Raw genomic sequence first — 18,993 nt, forward strand, 5'->3', positions numbered from 1 at the left:
ACATGTATGAATGATTCATGCGTGTGCTTGTTTTTAAGCAGGCACGTTGCAGATCCCAGACTATGTGCCAGTGCCTGCATGTGTGTGCGTGTGTATGTTTGTATGTGCTTGCGTACATGTCGTCGAACGTGTGTATGCGCGTGTGTGTGTGTGTTTATTTGTGTCATTATAGTCAATATTATCTTTTGAGAGTGTATGTACCTCAGTTCATATCTGAATGTGTGTGTGTGCGTGCGTGCGTGCGTGCGTGTGAAGCCAGCAGGGACAGTCATCAGCCTCCCCTGGGGCAACGAGACCTGACGAGATGCTGCCTGACTGACAAACACACACACATGGAGGCACACACACACAGACACACACACACACACACATACACACACACACACAGACAAACACACACACACACACACACTAGCATAAACACTAACACAGGAACACACACACTAGCATAAACTCTAACACAGGAACATACACAAGATATCTCTAGCATTAACATTAATGCATCCACACACACACACACACAGAATTGCAAATGCGAATGCAAAAACGATTTGCACACACATTCAGACTTGAATTCACAACTCATGGACATGCACACAGACACACACACACACACACACACACACACACACAAAAACACCCGCACACACACACAATTGCAAATATGAATGCAAATACAATTCGCACACACATTCAGACTTGAAATCACATCTTATGGACATGCACACACACATACACACACATTCACACACACATACACACACACACACACACACACACAAGCTTGCAGCGCGTGCCAGTCATGCCAACACTCCACACACACCCACAACACAGACAAAGCCACTCCCCCTCCCCTCCCCTCCCCTCCCCTCCCCCCAGCTCCCTCCCCCCCTGTACACAGCAGCACCGCGCCAGTGTTGAGAGAAATCATTGCCAGAATATCCCAACCCCATACTAGGTCTGGAGCCCTGGCCCCAGGTCCTCCCCGGTCCATCCATCATCCGGCAGCCCGGCCTGGGCAGGATCACACACCAGCCCCCCCCCCCCCCCCCAGCCCTGGTCCTGCTATTCTAGGGAGCCACGGCGCCAGCCTGCAGAGCAGCACGGGCTGAATCGGTGGAAGTGTTGTGGAGTCACACACACCCGCGTGTGTTCCGGATCAGAGTGGGCGTGGGACGGTGTGTAAGCGTGTGTTGGCAAGCGTGTGTGTGCTTGTGCAGATAATAGACGGTGTTTAGGGGGGCTGTCTTTGTATGTGTATCCAAGTTCGCTCTATATGTGATTTTCAGTGTGTGTGCGCGTGTGTGTGCGTGCGTGTGTGTGATATGTGTGCTAGTAAGGGCCTGACCTCATGTGCACATGTCTGCGGGGGAGGTGGGGGGAGGGGGGAAGCGTGCAGGTGCATTGTCCAGGTCTCACAGGGCCAAAGGAGTGGGCTGCGTTCCAACAGACCTGGGCTGTGTTCCAATTTCAGGAAAGGCTCCTCCGGGATCAATACCGTTTTTTGAATTGAATAGAATTGAACACTGTTTCCTAGGAAGGAAGTCCTATGTCTGAGACAGCCGATTTGCTTCTTTGTCATGAAAGGTGACGTTGCCGACTGTTGTGGGCCAAGCAAAACGTTGAGACTGGCTTTACAAACGTACATCTGGTAGACAAACCTCCTCCCAAGCTTATGCTGTCTAGCACACACAGATATCTTCAGTCCGGTCGGCAATAGAACCACTCATTGGAACGCAGCCCCGGTCTCGTAGGAAGCCGCGGTGAGTGGAACGGCCTACAGAAGTACTGTTGGAATGCAGCCCGGGACTGACTGGGCCACAGTCAGAGTGTGAGACCGGACACTAACCCAACATGACAGAACAAACCGACGTCAGCTGATGTTAACCTCTCCTTCCCGTGCGCCTCCGCTGCTGGGGAACTTTAAAGGGCCAAACGCATCATGCGCTCCAGCGGCACTCGTGCAGATACCTGCCCGTGCACACGTGCACATACCTGCAGACACGCGCACAGCACACACACATGCACCCGTGCACACAGTCGCAGACGTGCACATGGGCACGTCCCTGTAGACATGCACACGTGCACACACACACAAGCCGACGGCACGAGCCCCGCACCCGCAGACGTGCACACGTCTTCAGATGCGCACGCATGCACACACCTGCAGAAGTGCACACACAGACAGACGTGCAGACATGCCCGTGTGCACACACTTGCAGACGTGCACACACAGACACACCTGCAGACGTGCACACACCTGAGACCAGACCATCAGTTGGCATGGCGATATAGCGATGATGGAAAAATATGAGAGTGGGGAATCCCCCCGGGAATCGGGTTCTCGGAACGTTGGCTTTTCCCAGTCTTAAAGGCTAGGTTACGGTAAACTGATCCGCTGTCCGGCCTTATCGGAACTATCCATGCAGCTTCCTGATTGGTCGATATTATCCCGATCACTGAGGAAATCTCCAATAACTATAGTGATGACCCACACAGACCCACGCACTCACGATGAATATGTGCACACTGTAGGTGTTACCCTGAGTTACAAGCTGCTTGAAAAAAACACAATGAATCAATGAAGAGAAGAGACAGGAAATAGAAATTCTGATTGATTAAAGCTTACAAAACCCCATTCACCATTCTGCAGGCCAATGTCACTCTTTGTCTTTTTCTCACTGGTGCCAGAAGCACACTCTTCCCCACTTTCTTTATTTCATCAAAAATGTTATATAACGACTAAATGAATAATTAAAAAGCTACCACCAAAAGCCACTCAAATGTAGCAATCTGGGTGACCAACACAGGGTGACCAGTGTATCATCCTTCACATAGCTCCCCCCCCCCTTTTCCTCCCGGCCTCCCTCCCTCCCATCCCCACTTTCGGTGATCCCCTCCCTTCACGAAGGACCCCTGTGTTGAGGGCTGTCCGTGGAGGTGCCCGTTTAAATTTTGCTCTCCACCTGTCATGTCACATCTGTGCACTCAGCGACCGACCGGCCCACCGGCCACGCAACCAGGCAACCAGGACAAGGCTGTTGCCAGGGCAACGGTCGCCTAGGGGATTCCTCTTTGTTTCTCACACCTTTTTTCTCCCCACGACTCTCTCTCTCTCTCTCTCTCTCTCTCTCTCTCTCTCTCTCTCTCTCTCTCTCTCTCTCTCTCTCTCTCTCTCTCTCTCTCTCTCTCTCTCTCTCTCTCTCTCTCTCTCTCTCTCTCTCTCTCTCTCTCTCTCTCTCTCTCTCTCTCATCAAAGTATTACTGGTACGTGAACGTTAATAAATGAGCTACTGCTTAATGGTTCAGAGCATAAGGAGCGCGTCTGTCTGTGTGTCTGTGTTTAATGTGTGTGCATGCGTGCTTAAGTGCACACACTATCAATAATTTGAGAGATGCTGTCTGCCAATGTCCGGTCCCTTTCCATTTGCTCTCAGGAAACTCACACTAACTCTGAGTCAGCTCATTGACACGCTTGCAAAGCAACACGTGCACGGCACGCACACATTGCTAAGCCAAAGATAATCAGCCCCGGTAACCAATGAGAATTATCCTCAGCGTGACAAAGGCCACGGTGATTACCGCATTGTTGCTTGTAGTTGTTGCACTCCAGTCAAGGCTTGTAAAACAGTGACTCATTAAGGGGTGGGGGGTGGGGTTGTGTAGGAGGGGCGAAAAAGCTTTGAACCGCTGCAGCGCCTTAAGTCCTATGCTGCCATCTAGTGGTGAAAACAAATATAGCCCTTTGACCCCATTAACCTTCTCTTGGACACAACAAGAGCAAGGTAATAAGTGATCATGGTTAGACTGTTGTTTTATCAATTGGTTGCAGTGTCAAGGAATAATAAGGATTTTGGAAGGCATGTATAGATAATAGAGGTGGTTTGCAGATCAGGCCATACTAGTGGAGCGAACATGAGATGGAGGGCAGAAAGTGTTCACGGGCTAGACATACACTAAGTAAGTTGTAGTAAGTTGAGATACATGTTCCTTGGAGGTTCATGGTGTGTTCAAGCTTTATGTTTTGATGATACAAGGGTTTCTAGCAAAGTTAATAAGGCTTGTTCTGCCGGGTTAACGGTAGTAAAACCCATTTACATTTAGGGCATTTAGCAGACGCTTTTATCCACAGCGACTTACAATAAGTACATAAGTACAACCCATTCTTAGCATAATGACTTGGGAGCAGTTTTAAAAGGAAACCTAAAAGGATACACTAGTTGCCAATTTGTGAACCCAACCAAAACGTGATATGCCACTAGGCTTTTGATAGCTCTCATTTGATGTCTGGTTTAGTACGAGGTCTTCATGATAATTCACTATGTCGAGTGAATCAATAGCGGGTAGAGCGTTAATATCGTGTGATGAATCCTTTTTCAAATACGACTTGATTCCAAATTGAGTTAATTTTTCCTCATATCACTCCCACAAATTTGGTTCCACACTGTTTACAGAATCAACTACAGGGTCATCTCCTAGCCTGAAGCCTTGGAAGCCCGTATGTTTCCGTGTGCGTTACAGAACGTGAGAATGTGAGCTATGTAACATGGCTGCATGCTTGTGTGGGAGGTATGTCAAAGGAGTGTTTGTGCTCGTGTTTTAGTTGATGGAAGGTGATTGTATATCCGTTCATCTTATCTACGCTGGCATCACAGTAGAAGTAGGGTAAGGGTGAACCTGTCTCGAAACAATGATAATTGTATAATTTCATCAAATAAAACACAGCTTTGAATCACCTTGTTAATGAGAAGGGTTGACTCACATTTGTATTTTACATTTAGGGCATATAGCAGAGGCTTTGGATAAAAGTGCCTGCTAAATGCCTTAAAGGTCCCATGGCATGCTACTTTATGGATGCTTTAATATAGATATTAGTAGGCCCAAAACACAGTATTTGAAGACGTTCCCTGAAATTCAGCCGTGGTGCAGAATTACACCAGGACATTGGTTAAGACTGTTCACTCACACAGACCATCCGCCATGGTCCTACCAGTCATCGGAAGTGACCTTTACCCATGTGGACACCTCTCAGTCACTCCGTCATACATGCCATCGATGACCGTCCTTCTCCCTTACCTGTGAGGACGTTCTCGGACATGACGTGGACCTGGACCTCCACCGAATGCTCGGAGGTGTAGGTGATCTCTGCACACACGTGGGCCACCTCTCCGATGAACATCGGCGACAGGAACTCCGTCTTCTCCACCCGCCCCAGCACGGCAACGCAGCGGTCCTGAGGCAGAGAGGACAGGGCGGACACACCGTGAAGACGACGACGAGCGATGGGGTGTACGGAGGCTAGGCCTACCGATGGATGTGGCAAGGCATCGTTATTTATGTAGCACCCCTCATACACAAAGGATATTCTTAGTCCTTTACATACGCAGGAATCACATTTGAAAGGACAATCGTTTAAAGACAAACCTAAAATAAAACAATTAGGTCAAGAGTATATGCCAGCCACAGAGCGGACGTTACTTTTTTCTTTCATGAAAAGTAACGGCAAACAGAAAGGTTTGAGCCCTGATTTAATAGTATATGTTTCTCTTCTTCGGGCTGGCCAACATGAAAACATTGCTGAAGAAAGCGAAGTTGAAGTTGTTTGAAATTTTTATGAGGGCTATTGAGGGAAAATGCTAGGAAAAAGAAAGCATGATGAACACACTTTAGTTACTGCGTCTCCAAATGACTAGATTCAATCTACTTAAATATACTTTGCATGAGTTCATGTTTGTATATGGACCTATCCCTTCAAGGTTCATAAATGTACAGTCATGCATTCATGTCTTTGATATGCATCAGTAAATGCAGGTAGGTAAAATGTAGGTAAAAGGTGAACTTGGGTGTGATCGGAAGTAGCATCAGACATGGCACTCCTTTACACTACAGGTATGCACAAGATAAGAATAAGCTAAATCGTGCAATAAGCTTTTGTGTGCAGTACTTAATGTGTTTGCTTTCCAATATAAGTACAAAGTTCACAGCTATAACACTCCTACCACCTTCATAAAATGACTGATATATATGACCTGATATTACTAAAAACACCACCACTACCTTATACTACTAGCACCACCACCAACACTACCACCATCACTACCTGCAACCATCACCACCACCACCACCGCCACCACCACCACAATCACTACCTGATACTGCCACCACAACCACCACCTAGTAACACCAACACCACCACCACTACCACCATCACTCCCTTATACTACCACTACTACCACAACCTACAAACACCACCTCCACCACCACATAATACCCATCACTACCTAATACTACTAGCACCACCACCACTACCACTATCACTACATACTACCACCACCACCTAGTAACAACACCACCCACCAGCACTTCCTAATACAATTAGTAACACCACCACCACCACTACCACCATCATTACCCAATACTACCACCACCGCCACAACCTACTAACACCACAACCACCATCACATACTACCACCATCTCCACTATAAACAACATCACAACCTAATACTACCACTATCACAACCTAATACTATTAGCACCACCCCTACCTCCATCACTAACTAATGCTATTACCAACACCACCACCTTATACTACCACCATCACTACCTAATGCTATTACCAACACCACCACCTTATACTACCACCATCACTACCTAATGCTATTACCAACACCACCACCTTATACTACCACCATCACTACCTAATGCTATTACCAACACCACTACCTTATACTACCACCATCACTACCTAATGCTATTACCAACACCACCACCTTATACTACCACCATCACTACCTAATGCTATTACCAACACCACCACCTTATACTACCACCATCACTACCTAATGCTATTACCAACACCACCACCTTATACTACCACCACCACTACCTAATGCTATTACCAACACCACCACCTTATACTACCACCATCACTACCTAATGCTATTACCAACACCACCACCTTATACTACCACCACCATCACCATCTCTCCTTGCTTTGCCTACATACTAAATATACTCTATAAATATAAATCGAGAGCATACAACAGACAGAGATATCCTCACCCCATCCTGCGTGTTGCAGTGGCGCGTGCTGATGATGCCCCCAGCTTCCTCGATCATCCTCAGGATCGTGCCGCCGTGCACGCTGCCGAAGATGTTTGCATCGTCCGGTCGCATGAGCCTAGCGGACAACAACACAGTAGGGCATGGTGAACGCCACCGCGTCTTGCCCGATGTTACTCCTCGATGCGTAATCACATGTTAAGCCTGCGCTATAGTATCTAGGTTTGGTATTTTTATTTATTTGTATGGTAAGAATATGTAAACAACACATAGTAGATGCATTAGCATCACACAGCTATATATTAGGTAAGAATAAAAGAATAAAAAAGTTCAACTTTTGCACTTAGTTTAAACAGCAGGTCACATATGATATGATGACTATATGCTCTGTAAGGTGACCTTGGGTGTCTTGAAAGGCGCCTCTAAATTAAATGTATTATTATTATTATTATTACATATCTCTTCAAGTGTCTGTGATATTGTGTCATGTATCAGACACATTGATCAATCAAAGTGTGCCATACATATCAGAGCAGCTACAAACAAAAGTATACTTGATGCACCAACAGTTCATGAAAACCACTGGAGAGTATGCAGAGTAGCTGCCGGGATCAGGTTGAGTAGTAGTGCAGATAGGTTACCAGAACAAGATATTGACTGGAAGTGCTAGAACACAAGTATCCCTTTGTCTCATTTATTACAGTGCCATTCATTCCTTTACTGTTCTGACGCCTCAACTGAAACCAACAAAAGAAGATCAGAGGTCGATGTCATCCTCAGACTACAATATACTGCTTCATTGTGAATCTGTCTTTCTGTGTATGTGTGCCTGCATTGTATGTACGTCTGCTTGTCTGTCTGTCTCTCTGTCTGTCTGTACTGTATGTGTACATTTGTCTGTCTGTGTGTGTATGAACTGTATGTGTGTGTCTGTCTGTGTGTGTATGAACTTGTGTGTATGCGTGTCTGTGTCTGTCGGTGTGTGTCTGTAATGTATGTCTGCATTTATCTGTGTCTGTGGGCATTAATGTTCTTACGTACTGTTGGTGTGCGAGTGTGTCTGGGCTACCTGCTGAGCTGGTGTCTGGTCCCCAGATGGGGGTCGCTTCCCTGTTCCTGATACATCTCCCTACTCAGTTTTCTGATGAGGACTTGTTGCCGTTCATTATGCAATCTGCGCTCCTCAATCATTCGTCTAGTGCCCCGTGGCATAAAGCAATTCATCCTCGGTCTCTCCGTCTCTCCAGTCCCGGTGACTGTAGGTGACTCTCTCGCTAGGCCGTCTCCCCGCTGTGTGCGAGTGTCACAAAGCAACATCCACATTCATGTTTCAGGAGTACGAAAACATAGTGTTCTCAACCACAACAAAACGTTGACTCCGCCTCCGGAGCCATCCCTACTATGATACGCCGCTTGAACAAGGACATCTGTCAGCGCAGCGCGGTTGCCATGGGAACGGGGCCACAGCTACCGGTTGCCTCTTAGGATGTAGGCAGTAGGTAGCGACCTAGCAGGCCGTTATTAATACGAGAAGGCACCGTGCTGTTTGACCTGCGCTGATAAGCACTTTGTCAGCGCAACGTGCTAGCTGAGCCGTACTGTAAACTGCCCTTTTTTTTTTCTATTTTACTTCAACAGTTCCATGGTTTTGCCATGTCAAGTAACATGCCACATATGAAGAAATTGTCATTTGTATGCCTGTGAATTAGTATTTTCTTAGCTATAAAAACATACCTATAAAACAAAGAGGTATTGTCCAGGTTAGGCTCAGATGGTGAAACGCCATAAACTGAACTGAGAGAAGTTTTAGGTATCGGAAACCGAAGTATTCTGGCATTCACTGAATTCTCACCCCGTTAACCTGAAAACAAGCTCCTTGAAACTTAGCTCAACAAACAGGTTTCTGCTTTGAGAATGGAATGTGTCATCATGTCAAAATATGCGGTCATAATCATATAGTACTTTTCAAAGTCCAGAAAATGTATTTATTACAAGATTATAACCTTAAAAAAAGGAAAATTGAATTGGGTATTTTGAATTGATCCAGCTAATACATCTTACAACTTTTACATGAAGGTATATTAACAAAATAATAAATACAATAAAAACTAAACTACTTCAACCTTTTTAACCCCCTAATAATTTGTAATATTCCAAATCATTATAAAATTAGATTATCTTCCTATATATATTTTAATCTGCATAAACACACAACAATAAAGACTACCACTGGTACCTGTGAGGAAAATAGCCAGGGAAAAGATGGGACGATTTGAACAACCTCATAATAGTCCATCTTGTCGGAAGAGCAGTAGAAATTCTGGTCCCCAAGGTGAACATGTTGACGGCAGGAGCCGTTGGTGTGAATAAAACTGCTTTATGGTCGATTAGACCCATACCAGGGATGGAAAAACCACATGTCACCAGGTGCGAAAGGTATGACTAAGACTACAACCCCAGCAACCAAGACAGGCCGTCGCCTTACGCCATTGTTTCAGCTATCTATCAATAGCAGCTTTATCTTAATGTAATGTGTTTTTGACAGGTACTGTAGAACATTTACATTTGTGTTTTCTACTAGCATGTACTCACACACAGTTACTTGATGGATGATAAACACTAGGCTTGTACAGTGTCATTTCAGGTTATGGTGGTTTCTTGTTGGCAATGGGCCAATGGGTATTGTAATGTTGAATGGTTAAAGTGGGGGATGGCCACATAAATACTTTTAAAAGGCTTCAAATCGCTCTCATATCAGGCTTGGAACTCCTGAACTGTGGCCTGTGCTTTAGAGATAGGACTTCTACTGCAGACTGAAGTTATGGATCGCATTGTTAAGTATTTTGTGTTTCTCTCCCAGACTATTGAGTAAAAGGTCTTTCCTCATGCCTCAGTAAAATAATCGGTCGCGTCTACTGCAGCGGGCGCTCCACCGAAAATCATGTTTAATTTCTGTTTACTTGTAAAGTAAACTAAAGTATTGCTGAATCAATAGATTTGTGCCTCAGCTAAGGCTCTGCACTGACGTCCACATGTTTTATATAGATGACTGTGTCCGGCTCCCAGACATAATCAGGATGTGGTGAGCTGCTAGAGGTGTATATTCTCCAGCCTATGTTTCTAGGGGCATGACGTCATCACGAATAGCTCCTCCCCCTAGCAGCAGACCCCGACCAGGCCGCGTGTTACTGGACGATACGCTATCGGCGTTTTTCATTTCCCAATAAAAAGAAAAATATGAAAAAGTGAAACACCTGATCGACTTTGGTTGACCACATGGTCGAAAGATGTTTTCCTCTGTCTTGAATAGCAATAATAGTACTGTCATGGCATTGTCATTCCATACCGTTATTCCAGTCGGTACAGTTTCTTCAGGTGTATAGAGTAGCCTACTTTATATTTATAAAATCTTACTGCAACGGAGACCCTTGCCTTGGCATGACCATGATATTTGTCTATAGCCTAGTTGAATCCTGCTCTACCGGCGAAGCATCGTGATGAGAGTATAACATTCGAGAGGCCACATCCGTTTTATGAATGAATGAATCCTACTTCTGCCATTCGCCCCAGGTCGTATTAACGCATAGCCTCAAAGCACTTGATGTGCATAGATGACGTTCATAACCAGATTATCTGGTATTCAGAGCAGGCGTGGCGATGCCTCGGTACCTGGAATGTAGGCTACAACCTACAAGATCTCCCCGGGGATTATGTTATCATAAACCAGTCGGATGACGGCGTTGTTCCCCCGGCTATTCGATTCTTAAAACAACCGGGTTACACGGGAGTTTTAAATAGAAATATGCATACAGCCTACCTGCATAACTGAAGAGAAGACACGGTAAACGCGCACTTGTGTTCGGACATTGTGGCGGTATCTCCTGGCTTGGATGGTTGAGTCTGGGCGCCCAGTTTGCAGTGTAGACAGATGGTACTACAGACCCCAGCTTCGATATGCCGTCTAATAGTAGGATGGCTCTGCACCTCAGGTGTCCTTGGAAAAAACGATGAACAGCCTTCAAATTGGACGGTGTAAATTATTAATTAGAAACAGTAGGACCGGTGTTCTCGCAGAGTCATCGCGTGGGTTGATGGGACGGTTTAATGTGCCGATCTGCCTATTTCCTGTTCCACTCAACCGGTAGTTTAAAGCTTTCGACGTTACATTTCCCATAGATGGTATTAGTTGTCATTCCTCTTCTTGGCTTACGAATTGAGGGCGGCGGGAAAAGAAAAACGTCAGCAACCCCTAGCAGAGAAAACAATTACAATTCTCATTGCGTGGATATCATGTTGTCATGCTAGGAAATGTATGCTAATGTATATTCGTACAGTGACAGCAAGGCCTATATAGCATAGGTTGTTGTTGGTTTTGTTATCTATATTAATACATTTGTACGTGGCTTACGTATTCAAAATATTTTCCACAAGGTTCAGATCAACGCAAAGGGATTTCCGTACTTCTTTAAATCCGTCGATGCGAGGCGTGGCCAGTAGAGGGCAGCAGAGACTGTCTGTTTGTGAAGGCGTCTGTTCGACCAATAACTCCATCAGAGTAACGGCCTAAAGCGTGCGACAGGTGCGTCACACAAGTCCCTTTTTCCTCAATAAGGATGACCATATAAGGTAATAGTGTTGGTCCATCTCAAACACGTATGCTTGCGAATGAATGCCCCAAAGACACAGAATGAAAAGCAAGGATTTACTACGAAAACGTTTTATTGAAGTAAAATGACATATATACAATGTTTGCAATAAATCGCAAAGACACATCTCAACAGAGACTCAATTATAGGCCTAACTAAAGGAAATGAATTGCCTACAGGGTTTGCCATGAATCGCAAAAACCAACATCTCAAACGAGATATAATAACAATGGGCCTATATTTAATGGGGTTTGCAATGAATCGCAAAGCACACTCATCTCAAACGAGATAAAGTAACAATATATGAACATATATATATATATATATATATATATATATATATATATATATATATATATATATATATATATATATATATATATATATATATATATATATATATACAAGGTCTGCAATGAATCGCAAAACTCACATCTCAAACGAGATATACTAATAATATAACATATACACAGGGTTTGCAGTGAATTGCAAAACACGCACCAATCTCAAACGAGAGATTTAATAACTATACATTGTTTGCAATAAATCGCAAAAACACTCATCTCAAACGAGATATAATAACCATATATATTATATATACAGGATTTGCAATGAATTGCAAAACACACTAATCTCAAACGAGATACTTAATAACAACATAAAATGTTTGCAATAAATCGCAAAAACACTCATCTCAAACGAGATATAATAACCATATATTATGAATATACAGGGTTTGCAATACATTGCAAAAACAGAATCATCTCAAACGAGATATAATAATAAAGCATACGTACAATGTTTGCAATTAATAGCAAAGATAAACACTCATCTCAATTGAGATACTTAATCATAACAATTAATATGTTTACCAATAATTCGCAGGGACGCAGCTTATTGTCAATGAGCTGGACATCCCATAATGCAAATCCATACATAGGATGACCCTCGGGGTCTTACGGGGCGTTTTCCATAGCCCTCATTCATTTTAGTCATTAACGAAGACTAAATACAGAACAGAATAATACATACATGCAGATTTCGAAATAATACGACTGTCTAAACGTGTCAACATGCCGGACAACAGACTCGTGCGCAAAGCCTAAGTATACGATACTCAACTTGGATGTTCACGATGAAATTTCACCGTTTCATCAGATAAAATATACAATATTTTTTCATATTTACAGGGGCTCCATCTCAAAACGGAGTCTACATATCATACAGTTTCAGAACAAAATAAGGTTGAAGTTGCTTCTAGTCTACCAGGGCCTCCACATGTCGGGGCTGGCTGCTTGTGGGGCCGGCTGGGCGCGGTGGTTGAGGTTCGGGGACTGGAGCCCCGCGCGGGGGCCCAAGCTGGATTTGAGGTTCATGAGTCTCTGCTGGATCTGGGGGAGAGCCATGGAGCTCTGGGAACAGCAGTTGCTGCAGGTCGGGGTGATGGGGGCAGAGGAGGACTGCTGGATGAACTGGTTAACGCGCTGGCACGCGCCTTGGTCCATGCTGGTTTGGGGCAGCAGAGCGGACACGCGGTCCAGGCACGCTTTATAGCCTTCTTTGTAGCTGTCAGAGGTACCTGGAGAAACGTGAAAATAAACCGGTTAGAACTGTCTGATGGATGAATATATAACTTATTGTGATGTGAAGAAAAGATATTATTTAAAAAAAAAAAACTGTTCGCTTAAACATACTTTTTTTGCCGCTCATTGGGATCTCTCCGAGGAACCGAACAGTCATCTCGAGGATGTCTGCCTTCTCGAGCTTTGAGTAGCGGGACTTCTGTTAGGAAAGAGGCGAATCAATGTTAGATAACTATCTTTTATTAAACAGCAGTATCGGTGAACAAGTAGGCTATTGCATCGAATGCATCAGATGAAAGAAGGAGTGTCGCTTACATCTTTGCCCGTAAGGGGGATGATAAGGCTCTTCAAGTGATCCAGGCTGTCGTTGATGCGAGCGCGCCGGCGTTTCTCCATCAACGGTTTCATGGTCTGAGGAAAAGTAAAAATGATTACAATCACAGGATAACCAACGCAACACAAATACATGTTATGATGTGGACTATCTCCCATCTCCGTGTCAAACGTTGTTCCTTCTCTTACCTTTCTGAGCTCCAGCGCTTCCTTTCTCTTAGCCACGGTCAGCCGTGGAGAGAACGAGTGGCTGTTTACGCAGGTCATGTTTGGAGACATTGTGCTCTGGTTCTTTGTCTTAGGTGGAGGGTGTATGTGTGTGGAGAGAGGACGTTGTAGTAGAAGTGTGTCTCTCTCCATCACGGCGCGCGGTATTTATTCAGGTCCGTGGCGTCGGTGTCGTGCGTCACGGCTACGCCCCCAAGCCGAATCAAAGTGTTCTGAAACCCAGACCTGTCGATGGAAAACAACAGGAAAGCATCACATTTAGTGAGACTACCATCTGTGCTCATGTTTTATACAAGCGTGACAGCTACAGTGCGTTTGTAAGGTATGATCCATGCCCACGGCGTCTATGGTCTTCGTTAAGTTGCCCCAGACGTGTGTGTGAGAGCGTGTGTGTGCGTAAAGACGCGTTCCAAAGCCAATTACGCTTGATTAGAATGCTAGCCTTAAACACATATTCTTTATCAGAGTGACTGCTAAATATCCACTTCTTTGTATTGTATTGTTTATGATTATTTGGTTAAAAAAATACCCATTGAGATACATTTAGGAGGTATGTAGTTAACCTTATGCATATCCTCGTTATAAATGCAAACATGAAATGTTTTCAATAAACACAAAATGGTTTTATGTTTATGCATCTAAAATATTCCACTTTTTAAAAACACAATTACATTTTTTCAATACCCAACGGTCAATTGTTGCCACCCATTAAGGTTAAACGTTATGTTATATGTTTTATGTACATGAATGAATGTGTTTGGGTATGTTTACGATGTAAACACACATACCAAACATAACGAACACTACAATAATATATATATGGCTTTAAGAAAAGTAGGCTGCAATACATCCAACGCTGGCATAGGGGTCGGGCTTGGGTTTATGGAAAAGTCCAGACCACGAAATCTAGCCAATTGCAGTCACATGGATACCCAAGCCACGCTACTTTCAAATAACATCTGCTCATAGCTTCTGAAAACAATAGTTTTGCATATTGGGCGTTTTTTAAGGACCTACTGGATGTACCAAGTCTGCCTGAACGGTCTTTTCTATTAATGCTGATCTTTTAAAATCACCATTCAACAGCCATTTCAAAAGTCCATATATTTGATCGGGGTTGAACAAGGAACGTGCCAACATTATGTTTATAAACATTTGTATACACAATAATACAACGTGTTTTAGTATTGTGTCTATTCAAATAAGAAAACGGCCGTTTTCCTTTTCCCTTCTTTCGTTGTATCGTGGTATTTTACCTGAAACTCCTAATAGCTTATGGATCCGTTAGGTTTATTATTTAGAATGCGTCTTGCATTTACGAATTCAAATGTTTAAACCTTAACCATCTGGGAAGATTTGAAATGCGATCAAAAACCATGGGAACTCATGGGAACCACGCGCGCAGCACGCGCCACGGAGACCAGATGGCTGTCTGTTACCGAGATCTGGCATGTGCCCCCCGCCTCCTCCTCCACGGTCACCAGCATCTACAACGACCATATCCACTGCCCCCACCCGCCCCCTCCGTTTTGACATTATTAAAATGACCCCATCCCCCAAATACACACCCACCCTCACCTAACACACACCCCAAACACACGCAGCCTCCTCCGTACACATTTACGCACGCTTTTACGCACACACAAGCGCACACACACACACACACACACACACACACACACACACACACACACACACACACACACGCACACACACACACACACACACACACACGCACACACACGCACACACACACACACACACACACACACACACACACACACACACACACACACACACACACACACACACACACACACACACACACACACACACACACACACACACAATCAACACAATCCAATTTAGGTGTATAACACATGATCCCCCAAACATTTGTTTGGCGTCCTCTCTCAACTCGTCGATGGTGCTGTCGTCTGACCAATAGAATCAGAGCCTTTCTGCGTTTAAATGCCCCTCAGGTTGTGTGATGATGCTTTGTCTACTCTTTCAAGCGTCCACGCCATGCCAGGCTTATTTACCCGTCTCCATGGTGTTGTGACGAGACTGAAAACGTAATCTGTTGGTTGGGATGCACCAATGATGAGCTAAACCCGTTTTGGGAACTCTTATATCGTTTCGTTTAATTAAAAACAACAGCCAGGATAAGCATCGACGTCATCGAAGTAATAAACAAGCAAACTGTCTTAAGCCTTTACGCGTTCTTTCCATTCGCGTACAGAGGTCGCTGGACTGCATTTTATATGTTTAATTGTTGGAGCTTATCTTGCCTTCTTAGAACTTTAAATAAACCTGAATAGCGGTTCATAAATCCAGTCCAGTGTGTCAGGCTAGCCGGCACCGGCAGAAGTATTTACCGAAGGCTGCTTTTGGCTGCGGAACAAAGCGCTGCCCTGTAAGTGATATGCACACTTGCTGCACGCGCCCCAAACGCCAACCCCCCTGGGAGGAAAGTGGGGAGGGCAAGGGGGGAGGGGGCTATCATTAAAAATTTTGTCGGGAGAATCCAGAACTCTTCAGCCTTGGGCTTACGGTTAAGGTCTCCCTTTGTTTTGCAAGCTATGTTGGCGTGGGTAACCCATCTGTGCAGAATGGACGGTCCCTGTGTATGAACCGAAACATGGGTCGGGTTGATTGCTGTGGGAGAAGCATTTCTTCTGCTGACTAGGACAAATGATAGGTTAATGTGGATGCTAAAGGATGAGTCGGAGCTTCAGCGTTGTGTGCGTAAAGACAGCGCGTAAACCGTAGCCATAAACAATGACATACAATATACAACACACATTAACCACAACTGAGTTGTCCGAGTCTAGGTTTTACGAATAGGCAAATTAAAAGCAAAGACGTTTGCCGTCCATTGTAATAGGACTGAAGTTCAGAAACATTTATCACAAAAACAGAAAAAAAATCCTGGGCCTATACACGTTATTGCAGTGACATGGATTTTTTAAAACCTTAAACAAACATAAATGTAGACCTGAAACGAAAACCTGTAAATCCTAACATAAAGTCATGGATTAAAGAGTTATTTTATTATATTTCATATTCCACATCCCGCTCGGGGGGTGTTAGCATGAAATGAACCATGGGCTAAAAGCTCCGTCACGAAAATATACTGTCGAAAGTTTAATCTGAAGGTTTGAGAACCTCTGTAGAGATATAAAGGCGCCCATAAAAAGGCGGGAAGACCCTCCCGTCTTATCACTGCGACCCACATGCGCCCAGCCGCCAACCTTAGGGACGCTCGCGCTCAGGGGTTTGGTTGGAGGCGCCGGGCAACTCGGGACATGGCTTCTTGTTTGCTTGAGAATACAAAAATAACCCGAAACCAGTTTAACTTTGTCCACATTTGGCGGTCCTTTAATCGCACGGTCAAACGTTATTCACACACACACACACAGATACACACAGACACACACAGACACACACACACACACACACACACACACACACACACACACACACACACACACACACACACACACACACACACACACACACACACACACACACACACACACACACACACACACACACACACACACGCACACTTCTAGTATAGTGGCTACCCACTATACCATAGAATGTACTTGATAATGAGCAATATTAAAATGTATGGGGGACGTTAAACTTCCACTACCCTTCATCTGTTGTTAATTTCTTCATGTTATAATATTTACCTGATATATTTGTCTGAGCAGCAATCTTAAGACATTCAAGAAATGTGTGAAATGTTCCCTTCTGGTGTGTCAGATCTGTTCCATGTCCGGATACAATCGGTGGGTAATGGTTTACTTTGTAAACAGGGCTGTCAAACTGTTTAAGAATAACTATAAGGTTCATGAGTTACGGAAGGAATATGCCAATCAAACTCGAATATGAAGATGAAGTCATTCAGCTTTTGATGTATTAGGATATTTCTTATATCTGTAGTACTTTGACTTGAGTTGCACAAGCCAACGTGTTGCTTTATTGGTGTGTAATGGGGCTGATCGCGTGGCTGGTGTGTATCTGTCATAACGTTTCACATTGGAGGTATCAGCAGTGACTCTAACAGAATAATGCATGGTTGTTTCTATGGGGATGAAACTAATACATGCGACTGATGAAAAGGATATTTGATGGTGTTGAATAAGAAGGAGAAGAAGAAAAAAACGAGGTGGTGGTTGATGATGATGATGACGATAATGATGGTGATGACGAAGACGATGATCAGGAGGATGATGATGAAGGATGATAATGATGATACCATGTATTATATGATGATATGATAACATGGTATGTTGGAGTATGATATCATATATGATATCATATGATGATGTTATAAGTCAGTAGGCTTGTGTAATTACACTGTAACATGGATACTGTGTAATGTAAAGTGTAACATGTTGTTGTTTTTTGCGTACATAATTGAATTATTTACTTCAGCAGATAGTGTTTTATGTTGCAAACAGATATTGGTTGAATCATTTTGTGATCTCTGAAGTCTGATTGATGCATATTGAAAAGACGATATTTTATTTTCCTAAAGGGTGCATCAAAAACGTGTTTAAAACGAAATGAATGTCTAGCAATGTTGATACCATCATTTATATGGACCTTCATGTTTATAAACGTTGTTAAGAGAGTTACGCCACGTGGCAGGGCTTCTTGTTTTATTACTATGACTTCGAGTGTCAATAATCTTTAATGTGTTTCCACACCAAAGCTCCGTTGACGAAGACGTCCTCAAATAATGGCTGATATATTGTAAGGGAGTGTCAGCGTGTGGCCCATCACCCTCACCCCATCCAAACCGCCCGACGGTTTCCCACGAATTTGGCGGCAAGTCCAGCGAGGCGCCCCGCTGGCAACAATAGGCCAGCTGCACTGATGATGAATGGAACAAGACTGGGGACGTTGCGCGGTCTTTTAGGTCATTCTATTCTATGGCTGCTGATGTTGGTGTTTTATAGGCATGGGGGGCTTTACATCATACAGGCTGCAATTAGCAAATGTGTGGACTGAAAGAGGAAGTAACACAATACATCAAACACGGTTCGAGTACGTTTGTAGTTGTATTTATTGAGGAACAGCCGTCAATGACACAAACAAACAACGCGTTCTCAGACACAATTTT

At 44.1% G+C, this 18,993-nt stretch overlaps 3 protein-coding genes across 6 annotated transcripts in view; all 3 read right to left on the reverse strand.

Annotated features, from left to right (window-relative positions):
- The window catches only part of acot7 (acyl-CoA thioesterase 7), a 46,188-nt gene extending 34,854 nt beyond the window's left edge, over nucleotides 1-11,334 (reverse strand). For 2 of the 4 annotated variants that reach the window (XM_030360146.1, XM_030360138.1), the window contains exons 1-3: nucleotides 8,133-8,436; nucleotides 7,064-7,181; nucleotides 5,077-5,233 (exon numbers count right to left, since the gene is read on the reverse strand). In XM_030360146.1, coding sequence (XP_030216006.1) covers nucleotides 5,077-5,233; nucleotides 7,064-7,181; nucleotides 8,133-8,386 — 529 coding nt within the window. In that variant the 5' untranslated portion in view covers nucleotides 8,387-8,436. Of the gene's footprint in view, nucleotides 1-5,076; nucleotides 5,234-7,063; nucleotides 7,182-8,132; nucleotides 8,437-10,880 lie in introns of those variants that run through there. The other 2 variants (XM_030360159.1, XM_030360152.1) reach the window with 2 other exon arrangements.
- A 1,069-nt stretch (nucleotides 11,335-12,403) lies between these two features.
- LOC115548041 (transcription factor HES-2) lies at nucleotides 12,404-13,956 on the reverse strand. Its single transcript, XM_030362575.1, has 4 exons — nucleotides 13,815-13,956; nucleotides 13,608-13,703; nucleotides 13,404-13,491; nucleotides 12,404-13,288 (listed from the first exon to the last, which is right to left on the reverse strand). The coding sequence occupies exons 1-4, from the start codon at nucleotides 13,902-13,904 to the stop codon at nucleotides 12,972-12,974; spliced, it is 591 nt and encodes a 196-aa protein (XP_030218435.1). The 5' UTR covers nucleotides 13,905-13,956; the 3' UTR covers nucleotides 12,404-12,971.
- A 4,962-nt stretch (nucleotides 13,957-18,918) lies between these two features.
- Nucleotides 18,919-18,993, reverse strand: part of LOC115543041 (transcription factor HES-2) — a 1,423-nt gene continuing 1,348 nt past the window's right edge. Inside the window, exon 3 of the mRNA XM_030355584.1 lies at nucleotides 18,919-18,993. This exon is cut by the window's right edge and continues 742 nt beyond it. The gene's annotated coding sequence lies outside the window, so the exon portion shown is untranslated.

Source organism: Gadus morhua, chromosome 1, assembly GCF_902167405.1.
Source record: "Gadus morhua chromosome 1, gadMor3.0, whole genome shotgun sequence".
In the NCBI taxonomy this organism is placed as follows: Eukaryota; Metazoa; Chordata; class Actinopteri; order Gadiformes; family Gadidae; genus Gadus; species Gadus morhua.